The sequence below is a fragment of the Dasypus novemcinctus genome, chromosome 15 (assembly GCF_030445035.2).
Source record: "Dasypus novemcinctus isolate mDasNov1 chromosome 15, mDasNov1.1.hap2, whole genome shotgun sequence".
Taxonomy (NCBI): Eukaryota; Metazoa; Chordata; class Mammalia; order Cingulata; family Dasypodidae; genus Dasypus; species Dasypus novemcinctus.
In genome coordinates, this window is record NC_080687.1 from 88513056 (window position 1) to 88538101 (window position 25046).

A 25046-nucleotide genomic window follows, 5' to 3' on the forward strand; every position below is an offset into this window, starting at 1 on the left:
AATTATGTCCCTCCAAAAAAATGTTCAAGTTCTAACCCCCAGTCCTCTGAATGTGACCTTGTCTGGAAAGAGGCTCTTTGAAGATGTTATTAGTTAGGACGAGGCCCAAAGGTGTGACTGGTATCCTGATGAGGAGGGAGAAGAGGCAGGGACAAGGACATGGGAGAATGCCACGTGCAGAGACGAGAAAGAAGGCCATATGCAGAGGGAGGCAGAGATGCCCCTACCAGCAAGGAATGCCAGGGATTGCTGTCAAACTCCAGAAGCTGGGAAAAGGAAAGATTTTCCTTTAAAGGTTTCAGATGGGACATGGCCTTGCTGTCACCTTGACTTTGGATTACCGGTGTCAGTAACTATGAGGGAATAAAGTTCTGTTGTTTTAAGTCATCCAGTTTGTGGCACTTTGTGGCAGCTGTAGGAGACCAAGACAAGGGAGGATACCAAGGCATCTCATGGTCCCCAGGGAGGGGAGGAAGTCTGAGCCCCACTAGGAACTGCAATTAGACATTGGAAATTTGGACCATGACCATGTTCTTGTGCTTATCAGGGAGCCATGACTATTCAACTCTGTCAGCACGTTGGATTTTTCTTTTCTCTTTTTGGTAGACAGGTTTTCTTGGCTTTTTAGATAAAATGGGTATAAGAATAGTACCTGTCTCATGGAATTGTAGTGAGGACTTAATGAGTTAATCTATGCAAAGTGCTTAGGAAGTGCCTGGCACATAGGAAGTGCTAGATAGGAGTTAGCTGCTATTATTATTTTGTATAATAATAATTTTAATTATTCTCCCTGCATGTGCCAAAACATGGCACCCCAGCCTTACCTTCTAAGACCTCCCAGTCAAGCATCCAGAAGGGACTGATTATGGGGGAAGAATCTGAATGCCTAGCTTGAGTCAGGGGTTCGCCCTTGAGTTTGAGTATGGGATGTAGGCAAGGAAGACATCCCAAATGGACCCTATTAGAGTCTTAATTTTAAAAACAGTTCTAGTGCTAACAGCCTTCTGAAGGGTAGCTTATGGGTACACTGGAAAGTGCTTGGAGCCACTCCTAAGAAAGGTCATTCTACCTCACCCGGAGGCTGGTGATGGCAGAGCCCGAGAAACAAAAACAAGTTCATGGTCACAAGCCTGTCTGCAAATAAGGCAGAGATCATGGGCTCTGCATTGTCCCAGAGGCACGAAGTCCTGGGAACTGGGTGCCTAAGGAGGCCATGTGCCCCAGCTGGGTGCCAGGACAGGGCTGCCATGAGCCTGGGCTCCCCACTCCCCAGCACCCCAGCTCTGCTGGCTTTTCCATTAGTTCTCAACTTCATCCATCCTGCTGGAGAGCCTGCTCTGGGCTCTGCTCTGCTCTGAGCTGTTTGGCTGGGCCAGAAGATGGCCCAGATCCCAAACAAAACTGATCCAAGAAACCCTCATTTCTTGAGGGGCCACTTCCCTCAGTGGGCCTTAAACCAAGCATGAACCCTAAGACATGGGATTATCATCCCCATTGTAGAGGTGAGGAAACCGAGGCTCAAAGGTTATCAAGAAACTTGCCCAAAGTCATAAGGGCTTGTAGGGGGAGGTCAAGGACGCAGTCTAACTTTTGGAGATGACTCTGAAGCCAGCACCATGTAGAGTGGAGGAGATGTTTCTCGGTACACATGACTCAGCAGGGATGGACCTAAATAGGGACCGGGGGGGGGGGGGGCCCTCCTCCCAAGCTTCAATGTCTCTCTTCTCTCTTCTTTCTGTGCTCATCCCTTGGCTGGCCTGATTGATGTACTATTTTCAGGGTGACAGTCATGAGGCCTCTAGTCACAGAAACCCAGGGTGGGGTGTTCTGCGGATGATGTCCAAATCATGAAGACAAATCAGACTGTCATCAGGAGGCGCTGCAGTGGCTCTAAGAGGGAAATCGATGTCATCTTCTCTATTTATAAGCACTTTGGGGATAGCAGTAAAGGGAGGGAGGAAGTTGGCTGAGCAAGAATCAGGAAATGCAAAACTGGTTCTCCTTAGAAGAGGAAACAAAGAGAAACTTCTGGAGGAATAAAAGGAGAGCTTCTTTTTCTTTTTTTTTTTCAAAGAGACCGTGTTCATTTTTCAGTGGCACTTACAGTTTTTAGTGCTAAGGAAACAAGACTGAAGGGTTTTTAGAAACTGTTGCACAACAACTTCTTCCTAAAGGCTGAAAGTTACAGACACTTCAGAAACCTTCCTAGCAGAGGAGGCTCCATTGAATTATATAGTCACTCGACAGAGGAAAAATATTTCGATTTTGAGTTTCAGAGGCTAATGCGAATCTCATTTCAGTCCTTACAGGGACAAAGCTTGGGAATTCCACAGCTTTTTCCACAGGCATATCCCATGGCTGGTTGTGCTGTCAGAAGGGCAGACAAGGCCTTGCTTCTGCAGGGAACGGGACGTGATGTCCCCTAAGTGTTTTGGGCTCTCGAGGGTATAAGGTTCTTTTGTGAGGCCCACAGTGCAGGGCAAGCTTTCTGCTCTTGGCAAACTGAACTAGAAACCAAAAAAGTCACCTGTTCCTGTCCCTGAAGACAGGGCTGGGGGCTGCACGGTGGTGTCCGGTGCCAAAGGCCTGGCCTTTCTCTGGGCAGGAGGGCTTTCAGCGCAGCCAGCCCATCACCTTCCTGACCTGCACGCTCAGCCTGCCCTCAGGTTAGAAAGGCAGGCGGGCTCCATAAAATGGAGGGTGGAATTGCAAGTGGGAAACTGGGTGTTTCTAAAAGCACAGGATTGAAGAGAACCAAGGCCTATCCCACTCAAGTCCGAGGTGGCCTTTGGTGAGTGCTCTTGGGAGGACGGAGGCAGGAGCTATAGTCCAAGGCAGGAATGTCACCGAGGTACCCATTTCCCCACCCCCTCCTGCTGCTCCTGGTTGCCCAGAAATACCCTTTGTGTGTGTCAGACGCCACTCCTACCCTGCTGGGGTGACGCTCCAAGCTGCAAACGCCCCTCCTCCCCCTTCTACCCCCTCCCCTAATCACAGTCTCTGTGTGAGGACCTGCATCTCAGCTGGGGTTAGGGGGAAAGCATGTGAATGAAAGAATTCAAACCAAGATGCATATGATGGATAGCCTCTCAAGACTATTTGTATTTTTAAAGAGAAGGCTCTTTTGCAGAGAAACACCCCTTTAAAGCTAGACCTCAGATGTTGGGGGGCAAGGAGCCAGGCCAGCTGTGTGGAGCTGTATTCCAGCCAAGTGACTGAATATCTGCTTTCACGCAGTTCTGTGGTGCTGCTAGAACTTTCCATGTCTGCAGAAAGCTTCTTGCCATTTCTCCTGCTAAAGGTCATAGAAAGAGAAATAGATTCTTCTAGTTCTGGTACTACATATTTAATATCAAATCTTTGGACTGGAGCCTGCAATAGATGGACATGCATATTCTATCAGCCTTGAAAATAGTTGCTCAAAGGCATAGGGCATTAATAGAAACGTTTCAGATAAAAGATCCCTTCTTTGTCTGCTGCAAAATAAATAGCTTTATTTCCCATGTGTCCATTAACTAAGCCTTCCCTGGTAGCCATCCACATCTGACCTTTTATTTTTGGTGCATAGCACGCTGGGATCTGAGCCTCCAGGGCCCAATGGGAACCACCCCCCAGGGGGCAAGGCTGAGGCAGGTCAATGAGGCTGTGTCCCCAGCTTCCCTGTTTGACTTCTGCTGGGCCTATAAGTGCTCCTTTGGCCAGCATTTCAGGGCTAAATTTCATTTAGGTCATAAAATCTCAGGTAAGGGAAGCAGATGTGGCTCAAGTGATTGGGCTCCCGTCTACCATATGGGAGGTCCAGGGCTTGATTCCCGGGGCCTCCTGGTGGAGGCAAGCTGGCCTGTGCGGCGAGCTGGCCTGAGTGGAGAGCTGGCCTGTGCGGAATGCTTTACCAAGTGGAATGCTGGCTGGTGCAGGAATGCTGGCCCACACGGCAAGCTTGCCAGAGTGGAGAGCTAATGCAGCAAGATGACGCAACAAAAAGAAATACAGAGGAGAGACGATAAGAGATGCAGCAGGGAAGCAGACTTGGCCCAGGGGTTAGGGCATCCGTCTACCACATGGGAGGTCCACGGTTCAAACCCCGGGCCTCCTTGACCTGTGTGGAGCTGGCCCATGCGCAGTGCTGATGCGCGCAAGGAGTGCTGTGCCATGCAGGGGTGTCCCCCGTGTAGGGGAGCCCCACGCGCAAGGAGTGCGCCCGTAAGGAGAGCCGCCCAGCGCGAAAGAAAGTGCAGCCTGCCCAGGAATGGTGCTGCACACACGGAGAGCTGACACAGCAAGATGACGCAACAAAAAGAAACACAGATTCCCATGCAGCTGACAATAACAGAAGTGGACAAAGATGATGCAGCAAATAGACACAGAGAACAGACAACCGGGGTGGGGGGAAGGGGAGAGAAATAAAGAAAAAATAAATCTTTAAAAAAACCCCACAAAAACGAGATGCAGCAGACCAGGTTGCTGAGGTGGCCTAAGGGATTGAGCACCTCTCTCCTACTCCAGAACATCCCAGGATTAGTTCCCGGTGTTGCCCAAAGAGAAGACAGACAGACACAGAAGAAGACACAGCGAAAGGACAGAGAGCAGAAAGTGGGGAGTGGTGGGGTGGTAGTAGTAAATAAATAAACAAGTCTTAAAAAAAAAACTTAGGTAAAAGAGAACTGGCCTAGTGTACTTCTGCTGAGATACACTCTTTTCCTGGGATCCCAATGCTGAAGACTCCCTAAGTAGCGCCAGAATGAAGAAACGTCACAGTCTTGGTAAACTAGCACCAGTATTTATTAATATAAATATATTGCGCTTGAAAAACTAATTTTAATGTCCCATTTGAGTAAACAGACTTATTTTCTTAAAGTTTGAGTCAACAAGCCTTCATGTATTACCATGAAGTAATGAGACCAGTTACACAAATTACTCTTGACATGACAGGTTCATTTTTTTCTTGCCACATTCTGGCCTGCACAAGGAGACAGAGGATGTTCAGACACTGTTCCGTTCTGTCTCCAGGTCTAAATCCAGCTACCATTACTCATGCTTCAGTGTGGCATTTAAATGTAATAAATCCTTATTTCCTGGATCACGGCCCACCATCTTGGGAGTCTGAGTTTATTGACAAACACTTCTAATTGTCCCTTCAGGGAAAGATCTGGCAGCCCCAGGCCTTCCACTGAAGCCTGTTGAGAAGGACCCTCTGGGTTCTTCGAGTGCCTGCGGAGGTAGCTACTGCTCCTTAGGGTTTACATGCCCCTTGAGATTTCTTATAGCAGAGCTGGAGTTTTCTCCATCCTCTGAGTCCAAACCCCCTTAAGAGGGTGCTGTACTTTGCTGGTAGATAATACCACAAATAACACAAGCAGCACTCGATTTAAAAATTATGTAACCCTGGCATTCCGAAGCCCACGTGCACAAGAACAGACGCCGTCTGTTTGAAGGTTAAAGCCCCAGAAAGACTTTGCCTCCAAAAAGAGTGTCAAATCATTCTCAAGATGCTTGCCTTGCAAGCATTTTTCCCCCTTTGGAGATTCTTGTTTACCAGGATTTAACAATGAAAAAAACCCCCACAAAACAACAAAAATCCCCAACGGTGCCCTGTAGAGCTAGCTGTAGCACAAAGGTCAGCCGTCATTCTCAGCACTCAGTAGTTTTCCACTTCCTTATCTTTTTTGATTCCTACTGTGCAGGTTAGCAGATATGTAATTACAGTTGAGGACAGCAAAGGGCAAAATAGGAGACACGGGCAGAAAGCCTGGGAATTACCATCCAACAGAAATACCTTTTGAGCCACTGGGAAAACGCCTCCTGTACAACTCTATTGACGTTTACACATCCGGCCAGCAGCACTATCTGGTTCAGGCAATGGATAAGGGTGCCCAAATCCTCTGTCCTATGGGAGAAGGTGACCCTTTGCTTATATGTGGGTAGGGTTCTGGGGACAAAATTTACACCAAAATTATGTGGTTCTTGTAAGACAGACGAGGGACAAAGTCAATTCCCTGAATGAGGAACTCAGGGCTTTAGTGTTAGCGATCACTTAATCTAATCCCTTTAACTCATCCGTGGATGAATGAGCCCTGGAAGCGACTAGCCCAAGTTTGCACGGGTGGATAATGGCTGGGCAGGGGCTGGAATTTCCTTTCTAATGATTCTATCTAGAGTTTGTAAATTCTCCCTGGTACAAGATGGGAAATTGGAATTCCTTTCCATTACCTGTAGTGCTTTTGCCACAGCAAGTCTTAGAAAAAAGGTAAAGAAAAGGCAAAAGGTGGGAATTTATGATATAACCCTGACCAGAAACTGGGAGCAAATTAAGACTCTTCATGTATGTATCGTAAAATACTAAATATATTGTTGGGCATTGTATTTCTTAAAAAAAATGAAAAAAAAGTTCTATTCAATTAACTATCAGCAGATGTTTATTCCTGAGACACCATTCCAGAAAAAAATGTGCGCAGTCAGGAGAGCCCAGCCTAGACTTTGTGAGGTATTGCTTGTAATTGCTACTGCTGGCAACAGAGAGAGAGAGAGAGGCAACAAGAAAGGGACTACTCCTGGTGCTGCCCTGGCCGGCATCCTCCCTGCTCTGCTCACGGAGGAATTTAATTTTGTCTGAGCTGACAGGCACAGGAAGGAGCCAGGAGGGAGGGCTGAAGCCTCTGGGGCTGGCCTTTCAGGAAGACTGACAATGGCTCCACGGAAAACTACTTCCAAGTGGCGTTCAGAGCCCTGGCGTTTGTTTGGAGAGCTTGCTGGCATTGATTGATTCCGACCCCCCTCCCCCCAGGAAAGGGTGCAGTGTAAAGACTCCAGCTTCTGATGGGCTCAGGCACTTCTACTCTGATCCCCTTCTTGCGGTGGCGCTGGAGCCACCCCATCTGGGATGAGGTCATCTTGCTGGGGCACACAAAGGATTCCAGGGGGGATGCGCACCGTATACTGCGGCTATTCATGAAGCGCGTTCCTCCTGGCTGCTCCCGGCTAACAATGGACCTCAGCGTTACACGAGCTCACTACGGAGACGGGGTTTAGACTCCTCTCAGTGGAACCCCCCTGAGGCACACAAAGCCTTTATTATAACGTCTTGGCCCTAAGAAGGGCCTGGGAACAGCTTGGAGCAGCTTATAATTAAGTACATTTAATAATAAATGCACAAACTTCTAAGGTTTGCAAGGAGTAAAAATAAACCCTTCATATTCTCTCCAATTCCCTCCCCCACCCTCCCATCATCCTTCCCTTTCACAAATAAGAAAAGCCAGAGGTTATATATATTTTAAATAACAATTGCAAAGGATGTCTGGCCAGTGGGGAAGGGGAAATTAAATTACTTGAGAACATTCTTTCCATGTTAAAAAAAAAGTGCTGCTTCTTACTCGGGTAGTTATACATGGCGAGGATTCCTTAACGCTCTTCGCCTGATCACTCTGGGATCTAACTTCCACAGGCTTTCGGCGCAGTGACTCTAGCAAAGGGGCACCTCTGTGGGTTAAGCTGCCATGCAGATGGGCACATCATTTTCCTCTGCTGTGCCGGAAGGGCAGTGAGAAGTGGCCCCCAACAGTGTCAGGGCTGGGGGTCCTAACATCTGCGAGCCTGAACGTGTGTAGACAGTTTCTGAGTAGAAGAGAGAGGGAGAGCGCGCTACAAAATGTGGTCAGTTTGCAAGAAAACGGCACTGGAAAAGAAGAGAAAAAAGCAACAAGAGCTCAACGTGGAGGTTTTTAAGCATAAGAGAGGCCTGAGGTGTGTGGTACGGGGTGGGCCGGCACAGTCATTAGAGGGATTGGGGTTTGAATTCCAGCTCTGCGTGCCTGACTGCGTGAGTGTGGGCTTCTACTTGGACTTCCTGACCCTCAGTTTCTTTATGTGTAAAATCATGTAAAAAAACAACACCTATTTTATATGCATTGTTGTGAGGAGTAAATGAAATAATGTATTAAAGCACTTAGTAAAGTACCTGGCACAAAGCAAGTACTCAGTAAATCCTAGCTTTTATTATTATTAGTGCAATTACATTTTCAAAAACCAAACAGGTCTTTACTACCTCACAGTTTCTTTGGGTCAGGAGCCCAGGGCTGGCTTAGTCGGGTCACCTGCTCACGTCTCACAAGGTTGCAGTCAAGGTGTAGGGTGGGCTGCATTCTCAGCTGCAGGTTCTGCTGGAGGCGAATCCGCTGCATGCTCACTCAGGTTGTTGGAAGAATTAATGTCCATGCTCTGTAGCTCGGAGGGCCCTAGCTTCTTGCTGGCTGTGGTCTGGAGGCCCCCTGAGCCCCCAGAGGCTGCTCACTGTGCCTACAGGCTGCCCGCAGTTCCTTACCACATGGGCCCCAACGTGTCACTCACTCCGTCTCGTGGTCTGTCTGCTACAATCAGAAATATTAACTGTTTAATTAAAATGGATGGCAGATTACAAACTGTAGTGGCTTGGAGTTATGCACCCCAGAAAAACACGTTCTCAAACTTATTCCATTCCTGTGGGTGTGAACTCTTGTAAATAGGCCCTTTTGACGGGGTGGCTTCAGTTCAGGTGTGGCCCTGGGGGAATCGGATGGGTCTTCAGCCTATTCCTGAAGGTTTTATAGGGAAGGCCACAGAGAGCGAGCCACAGCGGAGCAGCCAGAAGCTGGAAGTCAGCGAAACGGAGAAGCCAGGAAAGGCCGCCTGTGCACTGCCAGCGACAGAGAAGCCAAGGGTCCAGGGCCGCTGGCAGCCAGCCCCGGAACGCCACTGTCTTCTGGGAGGAAGCGTCGCCTCGACGACTCCTTGATCTGGACTTCTAGCCTCAAAACCGTGAGCCAGTGGCTCTCCAGTCTTTAAGCCAACCCACCGCATGGTATTTGCTTCAGCAGCCAGGAAACTCAAACACAAACCAACTTGCGTGAGTCAACGTTTTCTAATTTTGTTCAGGTATTAATGTAATTACATTTTTGGATTGAAATTGTATCCTTGGGTGATTCAATACATGTAGCATCTGACTAGAAACAGAAAATAGGGCATGCAAATGCATTGGGCAATACCGCATTGGAAATCAGATTGCTTTTATTTTTTGATAGTTAAGGACAGGGAGATGGAGTTGTGGAACAAATGGCTGTCATCTTTTCTGCTGTTCTGTAATTAATTAAAATGAAATTATGGATCTGGACAACTTCAGTATATATGGGTGAATTATTTACCAGACTAATTGTTCCAACTCGTGATAGGAATGCCTCCATACCGGGCACGTGGTGTCTTTTGACTTGGCCCTCGGTGGTGAAGAAGAGTTTTTATTCTGTGCTTGGAGAGATCCTGACTCCCGCGGAAGCATTCGATTTTAAAGAAAATGACACCAAGCCTATTGATAAATTAGGATCAGCCCACAAGTGGGTGGAATAAGCCTTGAGAAAAGCTTTTTTTTTGCTCCAATTAATTCAGACAAACTACCTTGGTGCTTTATGTAATTTTTATATGAATGCTATCAATGAATAATTTTTTTCTTATCAGCATTTGTTATTTTGAACAAAAAAAATGGAGTCGTGAAACTTTTGAGAAGAACAAGAAGAAACAGGAAACCTGAGGCAAAAGGCCTCCTTCATCCGCCCACGCCCCCACTCAGGCAGCAAGGAGAACAGGACGTTCCTCTTTATTATTTAAAGAGCCTTTAAAAAGTCACATGATAAAGGAGGCAATCTAAGGATCTTTTGATTCCATTTGGCTTTGGTCAAGAAAATGGAATTATTGAGAAAATCCAACCTTTCATAAAGTAGTACTGCTGGAAGAACTTTTCAGTGGGCTAAATACTCTAAAATCATTGTTTGCCAGGCAGTACAGAAGGGGAGGAGGAAATAAAAATAATTACTAGGCAGGCGTAGATTGGGTGGGGTTTGCAGAGTGCACAGGCGTATGTATCTCAATGTCAAACCGTGGCATCAAAGGTACGGGGGGTCACTTTTGTTACCTTAGATGACCGATGAAGTGTAGACGCAAAACCTGGCTTCTGGAAACAGACCAAGCACTACAGTTCTCAAAGCACCTTCCTTTAACCCCGACCCATTAAAAATAACACAGCTCCACGCACTTCCTCTAATGACTCTTAAATCCATCAGTGGCAAGAGGTTTCCATGCCTCAGCCTCCCTCTGGCTGCTCTTCTGAATTCTGAATACTGAGCAAGTTAAGTATTGAAAGACCCAGGAATGCCAGAATTATTCAGTCACTGCACGGTTCACTTTACAGATGTCGCCTTTCCTTCAGAGGACTAGTGACTCAGATCTTCCTTCAAATCCCCGGGTCACTGGGGTGATGAAGGGCACCTCTTAAACATTGGACAGCATGGTGGAGGTGAAGATCTGCTGTAAAATCTGAGGGATGTCCTTGGTATCCATGGCAACAAAAGATCGGCCAGCTGGTAAAGTTCTCTGAAGCCTGCGGGGATAGACAAGGAAAGAAAATTACCATTGCAAATTGGGGCTCCCCTTCCACCTCCTGCTCCTGCAAACCATCAGTCCAAATGGTTTCTTAGGAAAGGAAGTTTTCACTACCACCTTGCTGGCTGCCTGCGATTGAATTGGCTGTCGCTAGGCAATGAAAGGCTAGGAAGAGCAACTGGGGAAGAGGCATGGTGAAAGCAGAGAAGGGGCTTTTCAGTGGCCAATTTGAAAAGATTTTTCTCCTTTTTATTACTGTCATTTTCCTGGAATTTTATATTCCCTTGGTAGACCAGAGCCCCAGAGGCTCACCTGGGTCCAGGAAACGTGTGGACCTCACAGTGGATTTCTAAGTGCTTTTCCTTCCTTAGAAAACAGGTCTCCAAAAATGTTGCCCAGCTAGATCCCAAGTGGTTCTTGCTTTCTTCCTCTCCGTCTCTCTTTCCCCCCCACATTAGGCAATGTGAGATGCAATCTGCATTTCCAATTTTTGCTTCAATGACACTGAGGTTATATAAGGCTCATGATGTTTCAAAATGCCAATTTATCATTTGAAACAAAGGACCACTTTTGAAGGCAATAAAACTGCAAGACGGTTTCATCCACAAGAACGCCTCCTTTCACTTTGCCAACACAGTTTGGTTTTGACATGACATTTAATAAAAGTCAGCCATCATGTGTAGTATCACACATTTGGCACGCCCGGTAGACCAGCTAATTCTGCAACATATCTTTTGCCAGTAGATGTTGGACCATTTCCCTAGGAAACCACAAGGGTATTATTATGCTTTCTTAAGTATTCAAACAGGATCTGTTCACTAGAAAGACAAAATAGCCATTTCAGCTCAACCAGTGTTTGCTGAACTTGCCGTCTGTCTAGTACTGGGCTGGTGCTGAGGAAATCTGGGCAGAAAAGGCATGGCTTGCATTTCAAGGACACTGAGGTTCCAGAAGGCACTAAACATGGCTGAGACAAACGCAGTCAGCTTGTAATAAAGCCACTGTGATGTGTAGGCTGTTCTTGACCTTGTTCTAGAACCTTGCAGTGAGGGCAAAGGAATAGAAAAGCACCTAGTCTATACAGGATTCCACACCACCAAGTAGGACAGGTAAAAGGGGACAATGATGAAAGGGCACGTGGCCCTTACGTGGATTAGGCAGGGGATTTAAAAAAAAAAAGATTAACTTTCATTTGTGTTTTCTGCTTCTTTGGGTGTCTTAAGCAGAAAAAAACCATGAGCTCTTTCTGTTTGTAATTCCAAAAGATAAAAGTCTGTGTGTTTAAGTAATGAAAGTGTTTCCAGATTTCTCTTTTTAGATCCTCCCTGATGGTATTTATTGTCTGATCATAAATTTCTCTACTTAATATTCAGCATAGTCTGTGTAGCATCTTAACATGTATCCTGTCTTACTCTGTCTCCAAGTGTTTCACCTGGGTAAGTCTTAGCTCCTCAATAAGAAGGGATACACACACATACACACAAATGCATTACTGTTTACACCAGGAAATCAATAGACATTCAGTACTTTGAATATGATGTGAACAAGGGCTGATTAGAACTGAGCTTGGGATCTTGATATAAAGTGTCAAGTGTCTAACTTGTTAGTGGACAAATTAATTTACTTACTATTTGTTTTATTGTGGGTTTAAAAATAAAATGAACAGGGGAAGCAGACTTGGCTCAACGGATAGGGTGTCCGCCTACCACATGGGAGGCCCATGTTTCAATCCCAGGGCCTCCTTGACCCGTGAGGAGCTGGCCCACATGCAGTGCTGATGCGCGCAAGGAGTGCCGTGCCACGCAAGGTGTCCTCCGCGTAGGGGAGCCCCATGTGCAAGGAGTGTGCCCTGTAAGGCGAGCCGCCCAGCGCAAAGAAAGTTCAGCCTGCCTAGGAGTGGCACTACACACACGGAGAGCTGATGTAGCAAGATGACACAACAACAACAATAACAACAAAAAAGAGACACAGATTCCCAGTGGAAACAGAGAACAGACAACTGGGGTGGGGGTGGGGGGAAGGGGAGAGAAATAAAAATAAATCTTTAAAAAAATAAACAAACTGAGCAATAATTACTTTAAAATTATTATTGTGCACCCAAACGTAAGCTGGAACATCATCTTGCCTCAACTAGACTATAAGTTCCTTGAGGGCAGGAACTATGATTTTGGTTTTTCCTCCATCTCCCTTAATGCCCGCATGGCGTTGAGCCCATGAAATGGCATGTGTCACGTACTCAACTATCTATGTACCTTCCCTTTGCTGTATCCTGACAGGACACTTACTTGGTTGCTTGATCACCTAAGGATCCAATAAAAATGGCGAATGCATTTACTTGAGGGTTGCTTGTCAGGATTTGGGCAAACTTGGCAGGATGTATTCCATATCGTGAAAGATTGGCATCACTCAAGACAATGACAAAGTACTCGTCAGCTTCTTCCTTGACAATTTCCTTGATGGCATGTTCTGTCCCCTGCAGGGTATGGTCTCCACTCATGCAGAACTGGGCATGAGCATGCATTGTCTGAGGATAAGAGACATTGCACCAAAGCCACAGGTGAGAAACTTCTTTTCAAGAAACGTGATGATTTTTGTATTGACCATGAGAATGCATAACTATCAATTACTACACATGAATAATACGTATGTGAGTACTTTTTAATTTGCACATTAGAGTGACAAAACTGTACATGGTGATACATGTATTTGGTATAGACTATCATTAGATATAGGAAACATTTCAGAACTATCACAATTAGCATGTACTTTTAAAATTCAAGCTGCCATATAAAGTGAGAAATGTGAGAAAATGTAAAACATGGTATCACTAATGGAGGACGGAAATTATACAGGAGGAAAGTAAGGAATGGGGTTGAGTTTCCAATAAAGAGGTTTTATCACTAACATTGTACTCACATAACTAGTAGTGGAGGAAATTTACTTTAAAATCATGGTGTGTTTGTTTCTAATACAAAGCTAAGTATGTGAAATTCAAAACTGCTGAGACAAATTTAAAATTGAGGTTAGAGAGTAAAGGAATATGGCCCATCAAAATGAAATATTAATTGACCAAGAACTGTACAGGACACATGAGGGGAACCGTAGACTCTGGGTACCATACCACGTGCCCTAAAAATAGGTGGGGAACAAAGTTTAAATTTTGTTATGATGGGGGAAGGATTTAAGCACAATGGGTGTTTTCTTAGTGTCCTGCTTGAATGTTAGTGAAAGAGAAAGTCTTTTTCTTTCCTGTTTCTGCGGCTTCTTCACAGTGAATCTTTTAGTGGCCAGAAGATACTTTAATCCCATGGAAATTTTCAGAATATGGAAGTAACTGAGTGTACTTACCTTCAGGATTTCTAGTCTTTGCTTATTGTCCTTGGGGATTTTGTTAATTGGAACTAGGTCAATGTTGTAGTCATCCCCAGAGTGTCCGGTGACATCATACTATATGCGAGAAAATCGGAGAGTTAGAAGTCTATCCACTACAGAATTGTCATTGTCCAACTCTTTTAACTGTTTTTGTCCAGAGTTGTTCAACATATGACCATAGAGAAGATGTGTCTCTTAAAAAGGCAAACAAATTTCAGTCTCATTCATTGCTGATCTGTCCTTCTGTGAGCTATACTCTCTGGCAGGAGGTAGAAATTGATGAAGGCATTAATGGATGCTAAGAATTCCATTCTTAACTTTCAAGAGCTACTTCTTCTTTTAAAAATTATACATACCTACCTATATACCTATACCGTATGGTGGGCAGATTCTAAGAGGGCACCCAAAATTCTGGGCCCCTGCTGTAAATGCCCCTTAAGTGTGGGCAGGACCTGTAAATATGAAGGGATATCACTTGTGTGATAAAAGGGATTTTTTAGGTATAATTATGGTTATTAATTAGTTGACTTTTACTTAATCAAAAGGGAGATTACGTAGGCGGCCTAACCTAATCACATGAGCCCTTCATAAGCACAGTTTTCTTCTGGCTGCTGGCAGAAGGGAAGACAGAGAGACTTGAAGCATGAGGGGTTTTAGAAGGAGGGTCATCCATGGCTGAGATGGAGGGGCAGGGGGCAAGGACCTGAGGCAGCCTAAGGAAGCTGAGTACAAACCCCAGCGGACAGCCAAGGACCCAGGGACCTCAGTGCACAACCACAGGCCATGGAATTCTGCCAACAATCTGAAGGAGCTTTGGAAGCAGAGTCTTCCCCGGAGCCTCTGGGCAAGATCCCACCCTGGCTGACATCTGAGCATGGTCTCGTAAGGCTCTAAGCAGAGAAGCCAGTTGAGCCGGCACAGACTTCTGACCTAGAGAACTGTGAGCTAGTAAATTGCGTTGTTTTAAGTTGCTACATTTATGGTAAGTTTTCACACAGAAATAGAAAACTAACACATATACTTTTTCTCTGATCACAAAAGTGAAACACTCATTGTAGAAATTACAGAAAAGCACAGGAAAGGTAAAAATTGCCCATAATCCCATTACCCAAAGATAATCTGTTAATGTTTTGCTATAAAGCCTTCGAGTCTTCTTTTTCCTTTCAATATGTGTAAGTGCATGCAATTCTTGTTACACATATGCACATTCACACATATACACAGAAATGTTAATACAATTTTTTTTTCTTGAGGTACCACAGGCTGGGGATTGAACCCAGGACCTCGTATGTGTGAAGCCAGCGCTCAACCACTGAGCCACATCTGCCTCCCCTCAATATAAAATAACCACGTCGTCTTCCCTGCGTTTATTTTTTCATTTGTTTTGCTTGTCATTTGTTTTTGTTTTTTTTAGGAAATATCAGGAACCCAACCAGGACCTCCCATATGGGAGTGCTCAACCGCAGAGCCACATCTGCCTCCCCTCAATGTAATTTTTAACTAAAATGGATAATGCTGATCATGTGAGTTTATGATCTGCTTTTTACTTAACAGTATATGGCATATATTTTTCAATTTTGGAAATAGCTTTTCAGTTCCTTATTTCACTGTATTCATGAGAAAGGTCCTGTCTATTGCAAAAAGGCTAGAATTGAGACTCAGGCACAGTTCTTTCACAGGAGTTAAAAAGCAGTTTGGTGCTGAGGTACACTATAATTGCCACAAGGTGCTTTTACTTCCAATTGTGTTTGCCTCCCCAATTCCCTTATCCCCAACCACATGCCTGTTTCTAAGAATTTTTGTGATGCTGTTATGCAGATTAGAACCAGCCTTGGGGCATCTGCAAAGAAAATTCTGGGTGTGGGTTCTGGGGCAAAAGATTTCATGGAGCATTTGGAGTAGTATGGCATAAAATGCTTGAGAATCACTGACAGAATGGGAAATTAAGGCAAAAATGCATAGGGCTCCTATTTGGAATGATGGAAATGTTTTGGGAATAGCACAACATTGTGAATGCAATTAACAGCACTGAAATATATATCTGAATGTGGATACAAGGGGGATTAATAGTTGTATATATGGAAATAGATTTAAAAAATTTTAAAAATCATGGAGGTACTGTACACAAACAGTAAACCCTAAGTTAAATCGTGGACTACAGTTAATAGTACAATTATAAAAATCTGCTGTCATCAATTATAACGACTGTTTCAAAGCCATGCAAGGTAGTGGTGGTGGGTGTTGTTTGGGAATCCTGTATTTCATGCATGATTGTTCTGTAATCCCACAACTTCTCTAATAAGGAAGAAGTTTTAAAAAAGAATCACTGATATCCACAATCAACCATCAATGAAGAGCTGTTTATTTGAATTGTGTGCAAAACAGTACCCTAGATGTGAAGGGGGAATGCAACTATTTCTTTTCATGCTGGTTTCTTTCTAAATGGTGAGGTGTCTGAAGCCATAGGCCGTATCTTCTTCATGTCTGTATTTTTAGTGCTTATGACAGTGCCTGTTAGGTTTATTGCACAAATACTTGAAGAGAGTGTGCAATCAAATTGGGGCAATAAGCAGCTTTCCTTTCACATGTGGGCTACATTCTTTTACACGTAAACTGTTGGGAAGCTGGAATGTATTTTTCCCCCCAGAAGTCATGTGAAAATGGTGGTTAGCCTAGGCTAGTTGACCAAAAACAAACCCATAACTGAAATGAAAAGTAGAACAATTCCTGTTGAAATTTTTGTTATGCAAAAACAGGGAGTCAGAAGGCAAGTTGGGTTATAGGGGGAAGATGAGTCCCACTATAGACATCCCCAAATGGTGCTTTTGGGGAGGCGGCAGGGTAGAAATCTGCTTTGGCAGGCTGCAGGTGAAGCTCTGGGAGTCATCCCCATGAGGGGGTGCGGCAGACACCACACTCCCGCCACGAGGGGCCCCCCACGGAGCCTTTATGGGGTGGGGGGAAGGCGCAGAGCTCGGTGAAGAGGGTGGCGAGGGAGCGGTGGCTGAAGCAGGATGACCACGGCAGCCTGGAGAGCAGCACTGAGCGCTTCAGGAAGAGGGACGCAAGCACGGCCACCGGAGGAGAACGGCGTGGGACTAATGACCTCTGGTTATCATCACGGAGACCTTCAGGAGAACAATTTCAGTGGAAGTTTTGTGGTGTAAGAAAGAAAAAGAACAATGCCTACAGGCAGCAGAGTGGAGGCAGTGGGAAGAGATAGGTGTAAGATGATGGGGTGTGGTAAGTGAAAGAGTCGGGTCCCCAAGAGCAGGGGGTCCAAGTGTGGAGAATGAGGACGATTTTTTTCCTGAGACTGAAGAGAAGGCAGAGAGAAGGGGAAAGGACAGAGAGCTTTTCGGTGGAAAACACAATAATTTAGAGATGGAAGTCTGTGCTGGCCGGCTTCCCTTTAGAACAGGCGGTGAGGCCGTCTAACAGGCAAGGGGCTGGGGCTTTAAGGAAGAAGCAAAGGTTTGAAGGAATTTATTTGAACAAGCCCATCTGGGCCATTTGCAGGGTCTGGGACAAGTAGACAAATGGAGGATCATATAGAATGCCCAAATATCGAAAACTATAAATGAGGCTACAAGCTGTTGAGTAAAAACCTATTCCAGCCTCCTGTTTTGATACCTCTACCTTACAGTGACCTGGCAGCCAGGGTCAGAGCCAGGCTTGGGGGATTCCTTACACTGGGCAACATGGAGAGGCTCTTTCCTTCCCACAGCAGGCGCCCTCCACCCTGCAGGGGCCTTGTTTGCAGGTGGGGACACGGTCCTCACAGGCGCGCCCCGTCCATACCCCCCAAACAGCTGTGCTGTGGCCGCCCCTCAGACCTAGGGCTGCGCGCTCGGGCCAATCTGCCTAGGGAGGTGCCCCCACAGGGGCTGAAGCTCTGCCCTGGCCCCAAAGACTTCACCTCCTGGGCAGGGGCCTGGGATATTATCCTACACCTGTTTTTAAGGATGCCTTGTTATACAAAGGACGGGACAAAAGGAAAACGTACCTATCCGTTAAAAAAGGTTGACAATAAATGCCGTCTAAGGACATAACAAATTCCATATATGAAAAACAAAACAAAACTCTCCTTAGCATAGTTTGCTATCAATATAGATAATGAAAGGGTGACAAATAAAAATTGAAACCTAAAAGCTCTACCTCCAGCTTTGACAAATGGACAGCTGTAGGAAATTACTGGCTTCAGCAGATGCCTCGTCACCACGGCCTCAGGGCTGGGGCTGGCACGGCTGGGGCCGGGAGCCTGCCCCACTGCTCTATGCAGCGAGCACCAGGCCTGTGCAGCCTGATTTGACAAGGGTTGCAGCAGGAGCTGTTTACAAACAGCTCTCCAGAGAAGGTGCCAGGCAGACGGCTCCCATTATGGGGTGGTGAAGTAATCCGTTAAACAGGATCTGAAACACTATTTCAGGTCCCCAAAACAGAAGTAGGGATCTCATACTAAGCTAAAGCGAGAGGGCTATAAACATATTGGACTTTTTCCTTCCTTTAAGTGATGGTTAAAATTCTTACTCATCAGATGACACTGGATGAGATAATATGAATCTTTGACCTTGTGGCTCGCTTGGAGGGCCGACACAACTGGTCACAGCAAGAATAAGAGCTGTCAGTTAATTATTAAAAAAATAGCAGTCAAATGAGTTGTTGGAGGCTCTTTACCCAAACAGGACACTGGTTGATGAGAATCTGCAGAAATATTTTAGCAGCTATACATTTATTGATTGATTGGTTGATCCATCCATCTACCATTTAATTATTTGCCCAGGCGGGGAAAACCATACTACAATTTTTCTAGGCAAATGAAATAAGGCTAGTTGGGCTGCAGACCTCCCTGTCTTCCTTCCTTTACTGGGGTAAAGGAAGTGCTATTTGCAGAAACATCCTGGTGTCTAGTTCATATTGCAAAGGCTTGAGAAGACATACTTTAGGGATGGATAGGGCTTATAAAATGTTTTTCAGGCTCTGGTTTCTCATCTTCCAGACAGGGTTGGGGATTAGTCTATGCCCCAAGTCAATAAAATGCTTGAGAGGAATCCAAAGTACATCCAAACTTGGAGTATTCCCTGGTGTTATTATAGATCATTTTACACACCCATAAAAATGATACTTCTATGTCATAATTATCTAGTGTCTGCTGTTCAAGGATCTCAGCATCTTTTAGAAACAGTAATTTGCTGATCCTCAAAACTATCTGGGCTGAAGGAAAAATTATAAAAATGCCTTCATTTCCATTCTCTTAACACCTGATTCTGCCATTTACCCCTTGTGCCAGATTCAATAAACAAAAATTTCACTGCCATTTGCAGACCACCTACGATTTAGAGCCTAACATTTTCTGAGCAGCTCCAAATTTTTATGATCATAGTTTTCCCAATTTTTAGACTGTCTCTGAAATCCTGGCAGTGTTGCATTTAACATTCAACATAATTGAACCACAGTAGGAAAGAAAATCCTCAACTAGAAAAGATAGATTTCAGTTACTTCTCTTCTCTACTTTAGAAACTTGTTTAAATGCCCTTTTGCTATATTTTCTTTTGAAAGTCTCATTCATTTAGAGAAAGGTAATAACAAGTGAAAACAAATTTGCTGAGTTTTAGTCCAGGACATAAAGATTTATCATCCAATAAGAAGAATGGTTTATAATACTTAGAATCCAAAGAGCTCTGTTCAGAAAAAAGAAGAGCTGTTAGCATTTTTATGAATAAAATTTATGAGTAAATTTCTATTGGAAAGGGTGATCATTTGCTAACTTTGGAAGAGGCTATGCTTTATTATGTATCCCCATTATAAGTAGGTATGAGACAGCCATCAGGTTATTTCTGAAGACAGACAATATGGGAAATTCTAGCCGCCTCTAGAATTCCAAACACTGTGCTAAGATGGCATTACTGACTGTGAACAGCAAAGGATTAGAAGATCTGGATGTGATTTCAAAGGTCAAGTGATGTGCTAACAGGCTGTTAACTGGCTGATACTCTATAGTCTTAGCTAGCAACCTTTCTTCATTTCAGAGAAGTAAAAGTAAAAAGACTTGGCTTTGACCTATAGCAAGTCATGTCACCTCTCTAAATCTAGTTTCTTCTTTGTAAGTATGGCTGGCTTCAAAAACCTCTTACATTATATACTTCTAAATCACTTAACTCTGACAAGTAGGAATAATGTCTGGTTTACTACCTCACAGGGTGGCTGAAGGGATAGGACAATACATTTAATGACTATAAGGTTCAACATTTGCTCTTTACAGTGTTTTCATATATTTCACCCTTTTTTTTTTTAGGTAATGTAGGCTGGGGATTGAACCTGGGACCTCATATGTAGGAAGTCAGTGCTCAACTACTGAGCCACGCTGGCTTCCTTGAGTGGGTACCTTCGTTTGTTTTGCTTGCTGTTTGTTTTTTTCAGGAGGCACTGGGAACTGAACCTGGGACCTCCCGTGTGGGAGGCAGGCACTCAACTGCTTGGGCCATATCCACCTCTCATCATATTTTCAGTCTCTCCATGTTATGGGCTGGGTGGTCGTATCCTCATTTCACAAATGAAGAAACTAATGCTCAGACTGATTAAGAGAGACTTTCCTAAGGTCAAGGCTCTAGTGATGACAGGTGGAAGCCAAACCCAGGTGTCTGGCTATAACTCCAGAACTAAATCTGACTCTAAACTTTAGAGAAACACCCACCCCATTCTCTTTCCAACCCCACCCCCACCCCCATCTCAATTAAACTTTCTGAATGGTTTGGCAACATTCTGCATCAATAATTGAGTAAACTTGAAATTCTTTTCTAACTTGAATAGACTCAGGAAAGTCTACATGCCTGTCTTTGGCCCTACTGCCGTGTAGCAATAAGAATTTACTGGAAAGCCTAAGCCTGAGGTGATAGCTGGTCTCTATTTCTAAACCTGTGGAACATTCCTGAGGCATTGGGAAAGGCTAATTATAGGCACTGACCTAAGTTCTTGACAGGAGGAATTTTCCCAGCAGGTGCTGGTTTGTGAGTTCTGTCTTTCCACATCCTTCTGGCGGTTACCCCAGACTTTCTGACCAAGACGCCTTTGAGAGTCGTCTATTGAACTCCTTTGGATGGCGAGGTGCTGGGAGTACTTTTTTTCAATGGTACATGTGTGACGGAGCCCTAAAAAAGCCTGTTTCTCTTAATCTTAGGAACCTGTATCAGGGGAGTGAGTGAATCAACTAAATCTAGCTGAGGACTGATGAAGCTTTTTATAGAAAGACAGCTCTCAGAGGCTATATGAAATAATCCAGTCTTGGCCTTTGAATAGTTGTTTTCTAACTTACCTTTCCTTAAGTTTTTTTTTCTCTAAGCTAAATATTGCATGTAAGCTCAGCTTGTAATGCATCATGCAATATAGATCTAAGTGGAATTGTTCTGGTTGAATTGGGGATGGGGGTGGAAGGTGTAGGAAGTAGTACCTCTGTCTCCTCTCCCCCAAAGGTCTCTTGTTACTGTTAGAAAACCACTGCCTTAGAACATGCTCATATGGTTTCATAGGAACAATACACTTGAAATACTGTGTTGTTGTTTTTTTTCCTCCAAAGTCTAACTTCTCAATAACTGAATATAATTCTGTTTTCTAATACCATTGTTTGAGTGCTAAGTGGAGAAATGGTCACTTCACTTTTGGGTTTATTGAGTACTTTGAAGAAAATTTTAAAATCCTAAGGTCCCTGAAAGGATGTCTACTTAAGATTACAATGAGGGAAGCAGATGTGGCTCAAGCAGGTGGGTGCCTGCCTACCACACAAGAAGTCCAGGGTTCGGTTCCTAGTGCCTCCTAAAGAAGATAAGCAAGACAGGGAGCTGATGTGACAGGCTGGCATGATGAGCTGACGTGACAGCCTCCGTGGCAAGTTGATGCAACAAGATGACACAATGAAGAGACATGAGGGAACACAACAAAGAGACACAACAACCAGGGAGGAGAGGTGGCTCAAACCATTGGGCAACTCTCTCCCACATGGGACATCCTGGGTTAAGTTCCCAGTGCTTTCTAAAAAAAGATGAGCACATAACGAATAGACACAGAGAGCAGACAGTGAGCGCAAACAATGGGGGGTGGGGTGGGGAGAAATAAATAAATAAAATAAATCTCTTTAAAAAAAAAGATTACAGCAAAACATTCCCAGAGGTTTGGAGGAATCATGAGAAACAAACCGGAATGAAGATAATGGGAAAAATGCTTACTGACTTAAATAAAACAGTTCACACGACCATTACTGTTTCCCCTCTTACTGCCGTATTTAAATGCTAGACGAATACTAAAAATTACACTGATTATAAGATTAGAAGAGTTTATGTGGATCATAAGCAAATAGCGTTCTTCACTGTGAATGCTCTTCCTGAGAATATTTGAATTCAGCTGGTAGAACACATTATGAGAACACATTAAAAAAAACTCCAATTGGAGGTGGACTTGGCACAGTGGTTAGAGCGTCCATCTACCACATGGGAGGTCCACGGTTCAAACCCCGGGCCTCCTTGACCTGTGTGGAGCTGGCCTATGTGCAGTGCTGATGCGCACAAGGAGTGCCGTGCCACGCAGGGGTGTCCCCCGCGTAGGGGGGGAGCCCCACGCGCAAGGAGTGCACCCCGTAAGGAGAACCGCCCAGCGCGAAAGAAAGTGCAGCCTGCCCAGGACTGGCGCCGCACACGGAGAGCTGACACAGCAAGATGACGCAACAAAGAGAAACACAGATTCCCGTGCCACTGACAACAACAGAAGCGGACAAAGGAGAAGATGCAGCAAATGGACACAGAGAATAGACAACCGGGGCGGAGGGGTGGAGGGAAAGGGGAGAGAAATAAATAAAAATAAAATAAATCTTAAAAAAACCCCACAAAACTCCAATTGCTTTGAAATGTACCCTGCCACTGAATTACTTTTCCTTTTCAGGGATGCTGGCTCCAGGGTCTCCGTGCTTTGGCCTGTGTCATGCTAATCTGGAACAAAAAGTGGAGACTGACTCCAGATGAGCCCCCTGGACCTGGGCTTTGCAGGGACGCCACCCCCACATAAGGAGAAGTGCCTCTGAGGGTCTCGGGAGCTGAGGCCAAGCCAAACAAAACACAAAGCAGAAGCCAAGAGAGAGGTTTCAGGGAAGAATTCAGATCACCAGACTAGGCCAGGCTCCCAAAGCTTTCAGAGCACAAGTGGACTAGACGCCTTTACAGCCGAGGGATAAAGCCGGAAGACGACATTAAGAACCGTCTGGAACTGGGGTGGGTGGGAAGTCTGAGCGCTGCTGAATTCCTCAAGACGCGGCAGTGAGGTCATCCTGAGCAACGGAATATAAAATTTTCACTAGCAGCTCCTAAAACTGTGGTTTGTATTCATGCATCATTTATGTTTGCTGAGTAAATGACATACTTGGATTACTTATTCATCTCTAGGCCTTAAGCCTCCTTTACAAATGGGAAAATGAAAGTACAGAGGGATTAAATGAGTTGAATATGATCATGTAACATGAAGATACAGAACGGACTGCACTGGGTTAATGTATCCACACATACACACATACATATAAATACACATGCAAATGTGTAAATACCTCTGAGAAGACACCAAAAGATCCACTAACGGTGGCTGAACAAGAGAAGGGAACTGGGAGCTGAGAGAGAGGGCGGGCAGAGGTTTTTCATTTATTTCTTTTTGTACCATTACATTTTGTACTGAGTGCACCTGTTTCCCATCTCCCCAAACATGTCATTATAAACAGAAAAGGGCCACGCAGAGTCTAAGTAGGCTCCATCCCACTTCCTTCCCTCTCTCTAGAGAGAAGGCTGGAGAGCCCCGGCAGAGGCTGGGGAGCCTGTCTCCACTCAACTCGCAGCTGTGTGGGCAGCCATTCTGTGAATGTGGGAGAGACACAAAACCTCTAATGCGCCAGGTATGGGAGGAGAGCTGTGAGGAGTCTGGGAATATAGGGGTTGCCAGGATGAGTCAATGGCACCACGAGAAAACAACAAATCCAGAATGAGGGACAGTCTACAAGGAAACTGATCTGTTCTGTCAGGAAAGTGAACGTCAAGAAAAGCTAGTGGTAGGGAAGGGGGCTGTTTCAGATTAGAAGAGATTAAAGAGACATCACAAGCCAAAAGCAGGTATGGACCTTGACTGGATCCTGGGTCGTGGGGGAAAAACAACTAAAAAGACATTTTGGGGACAGTTGAGAATGTTGAATTTGGACTAAATATTAGAGGACATTCGTGGAATTATTGACAATTTTCTTAGGTGTGATAATGCTATTGAGATTGTGTAAGAGAATGTCCTTATTCTTAGGAGATGCAGACTGAAGTATTTTTTTTTGTCTTTATTTTTTTGTTACGTTACATTAAAAAAATGTACATTATGTTACATTAAAAATATATGAGGTCCCCAAAAATATGGAACACTTCACGAATTTGCGTGCCATCCTTGCGCAGGGGCCATGCTAATCTTCTCTGTATCATTCCAATTTTAGTATATGTGCTGCCAAAGCGAGCACCAGACTGAAGTATTGGAAGTATTGTGATGTTTATAATTTATTTTCAAATGATTCAGTGGGGGAAAAAAACATTTAGGGAGAAACATTAAGCAAATAAGGCAAAGTGTTAACAACTGGTGAATCTAAGTGAAGGCGTATGTGTGCGCATTTTACTGTCCTTTCAACTTTTTGGTAGGTTTAAATATTTTTCAAAATAAAAGACTTATGGAGCGCGGGGGAAAGCTTAAAAAACAAAACAAAAAGGAAACAACACAAAAGGAAAAACAAACAGTCCTGGGTTCCATCCCATTCTGTCTCCGACTAGCCGCCCGACTCTGGCAAAAGCTTTCAGGGTTTCTGGTCTCGATCTCCTGTCCATGGAAGAAGGTGGGGTAAACGGCTTGTGAAGTGGCCCGCGTTCTTGAGGACGAGAGGGGACCGCGCAGGACGCGTGGCTCCAGACCAGCGGGAGCCTCTCTTGAGGGGCCCCTGACCCCACTTTTCCTAACAGAGGCTCAAAGAGCTTGTGTGAAGTGTTAATAAAGTCTTCTCCTGTAGGAAAGATTTTGGTATACTAGTTTCATAGGACTTACCATGGCCTTAGAAAACGTTCTAAAGGAACTGTAGTGAAAGTAGGGGTACGTTTTTAAGTGCAAGAAAATGAACAAAATCATTAATATAATGCTTGCAAAAAATTTAATAGCATAAAAACCAATAAGCTACTTCAAGCCTTGAAGTTTTTTTTTTTTTAATCTTGGTCTCTTGCTATAATTTC

At 44.6% G+C, this 25046-nt stretch overlaps 1 protein-coding gene and 1 non-coding gene across 2 annotated transcripts in view; both read right to left on the reverse strand.

Moving 5' to 3' along the window:
- Positions 1-7969: 7969 nt before the first annotated feature.
- The window catches only part of VWA8 (von Willebrand factor A domain containing 8), a 429880-nt gene continuing 412803 nt past the window's right edge, over positions 7970-25046 (reverse strand). Inside the window, exons 43-45 of the mRNA XM_058276628.2 lie at positions 13750-13848; positions 12687-12925; positions 7970-10399 (exon numbers count right to left, since the gene is read on the reverse strand). Of these exons, the coding sequence (XP_058132611.1) occupies positions 10291-10399; positions 12687-12925; positions 13750-13848 (447 nt within the window). The 3' untranslated portion in view covers positions 7970-10290. The remainder of the gene's footprint in view (positions 10400-12686; positions 12926-13749; positions 13849-25046) is intronic.
- LOC111763958 (U6 spliceosomal RNA) lies at positions 24186-24292 on the reverse strand. Its single transcript, XR_002796676.1, has one exon. It is a non-coding gene; the product is annotated as a U6 spliceosomal RNA (small nuclear RNA).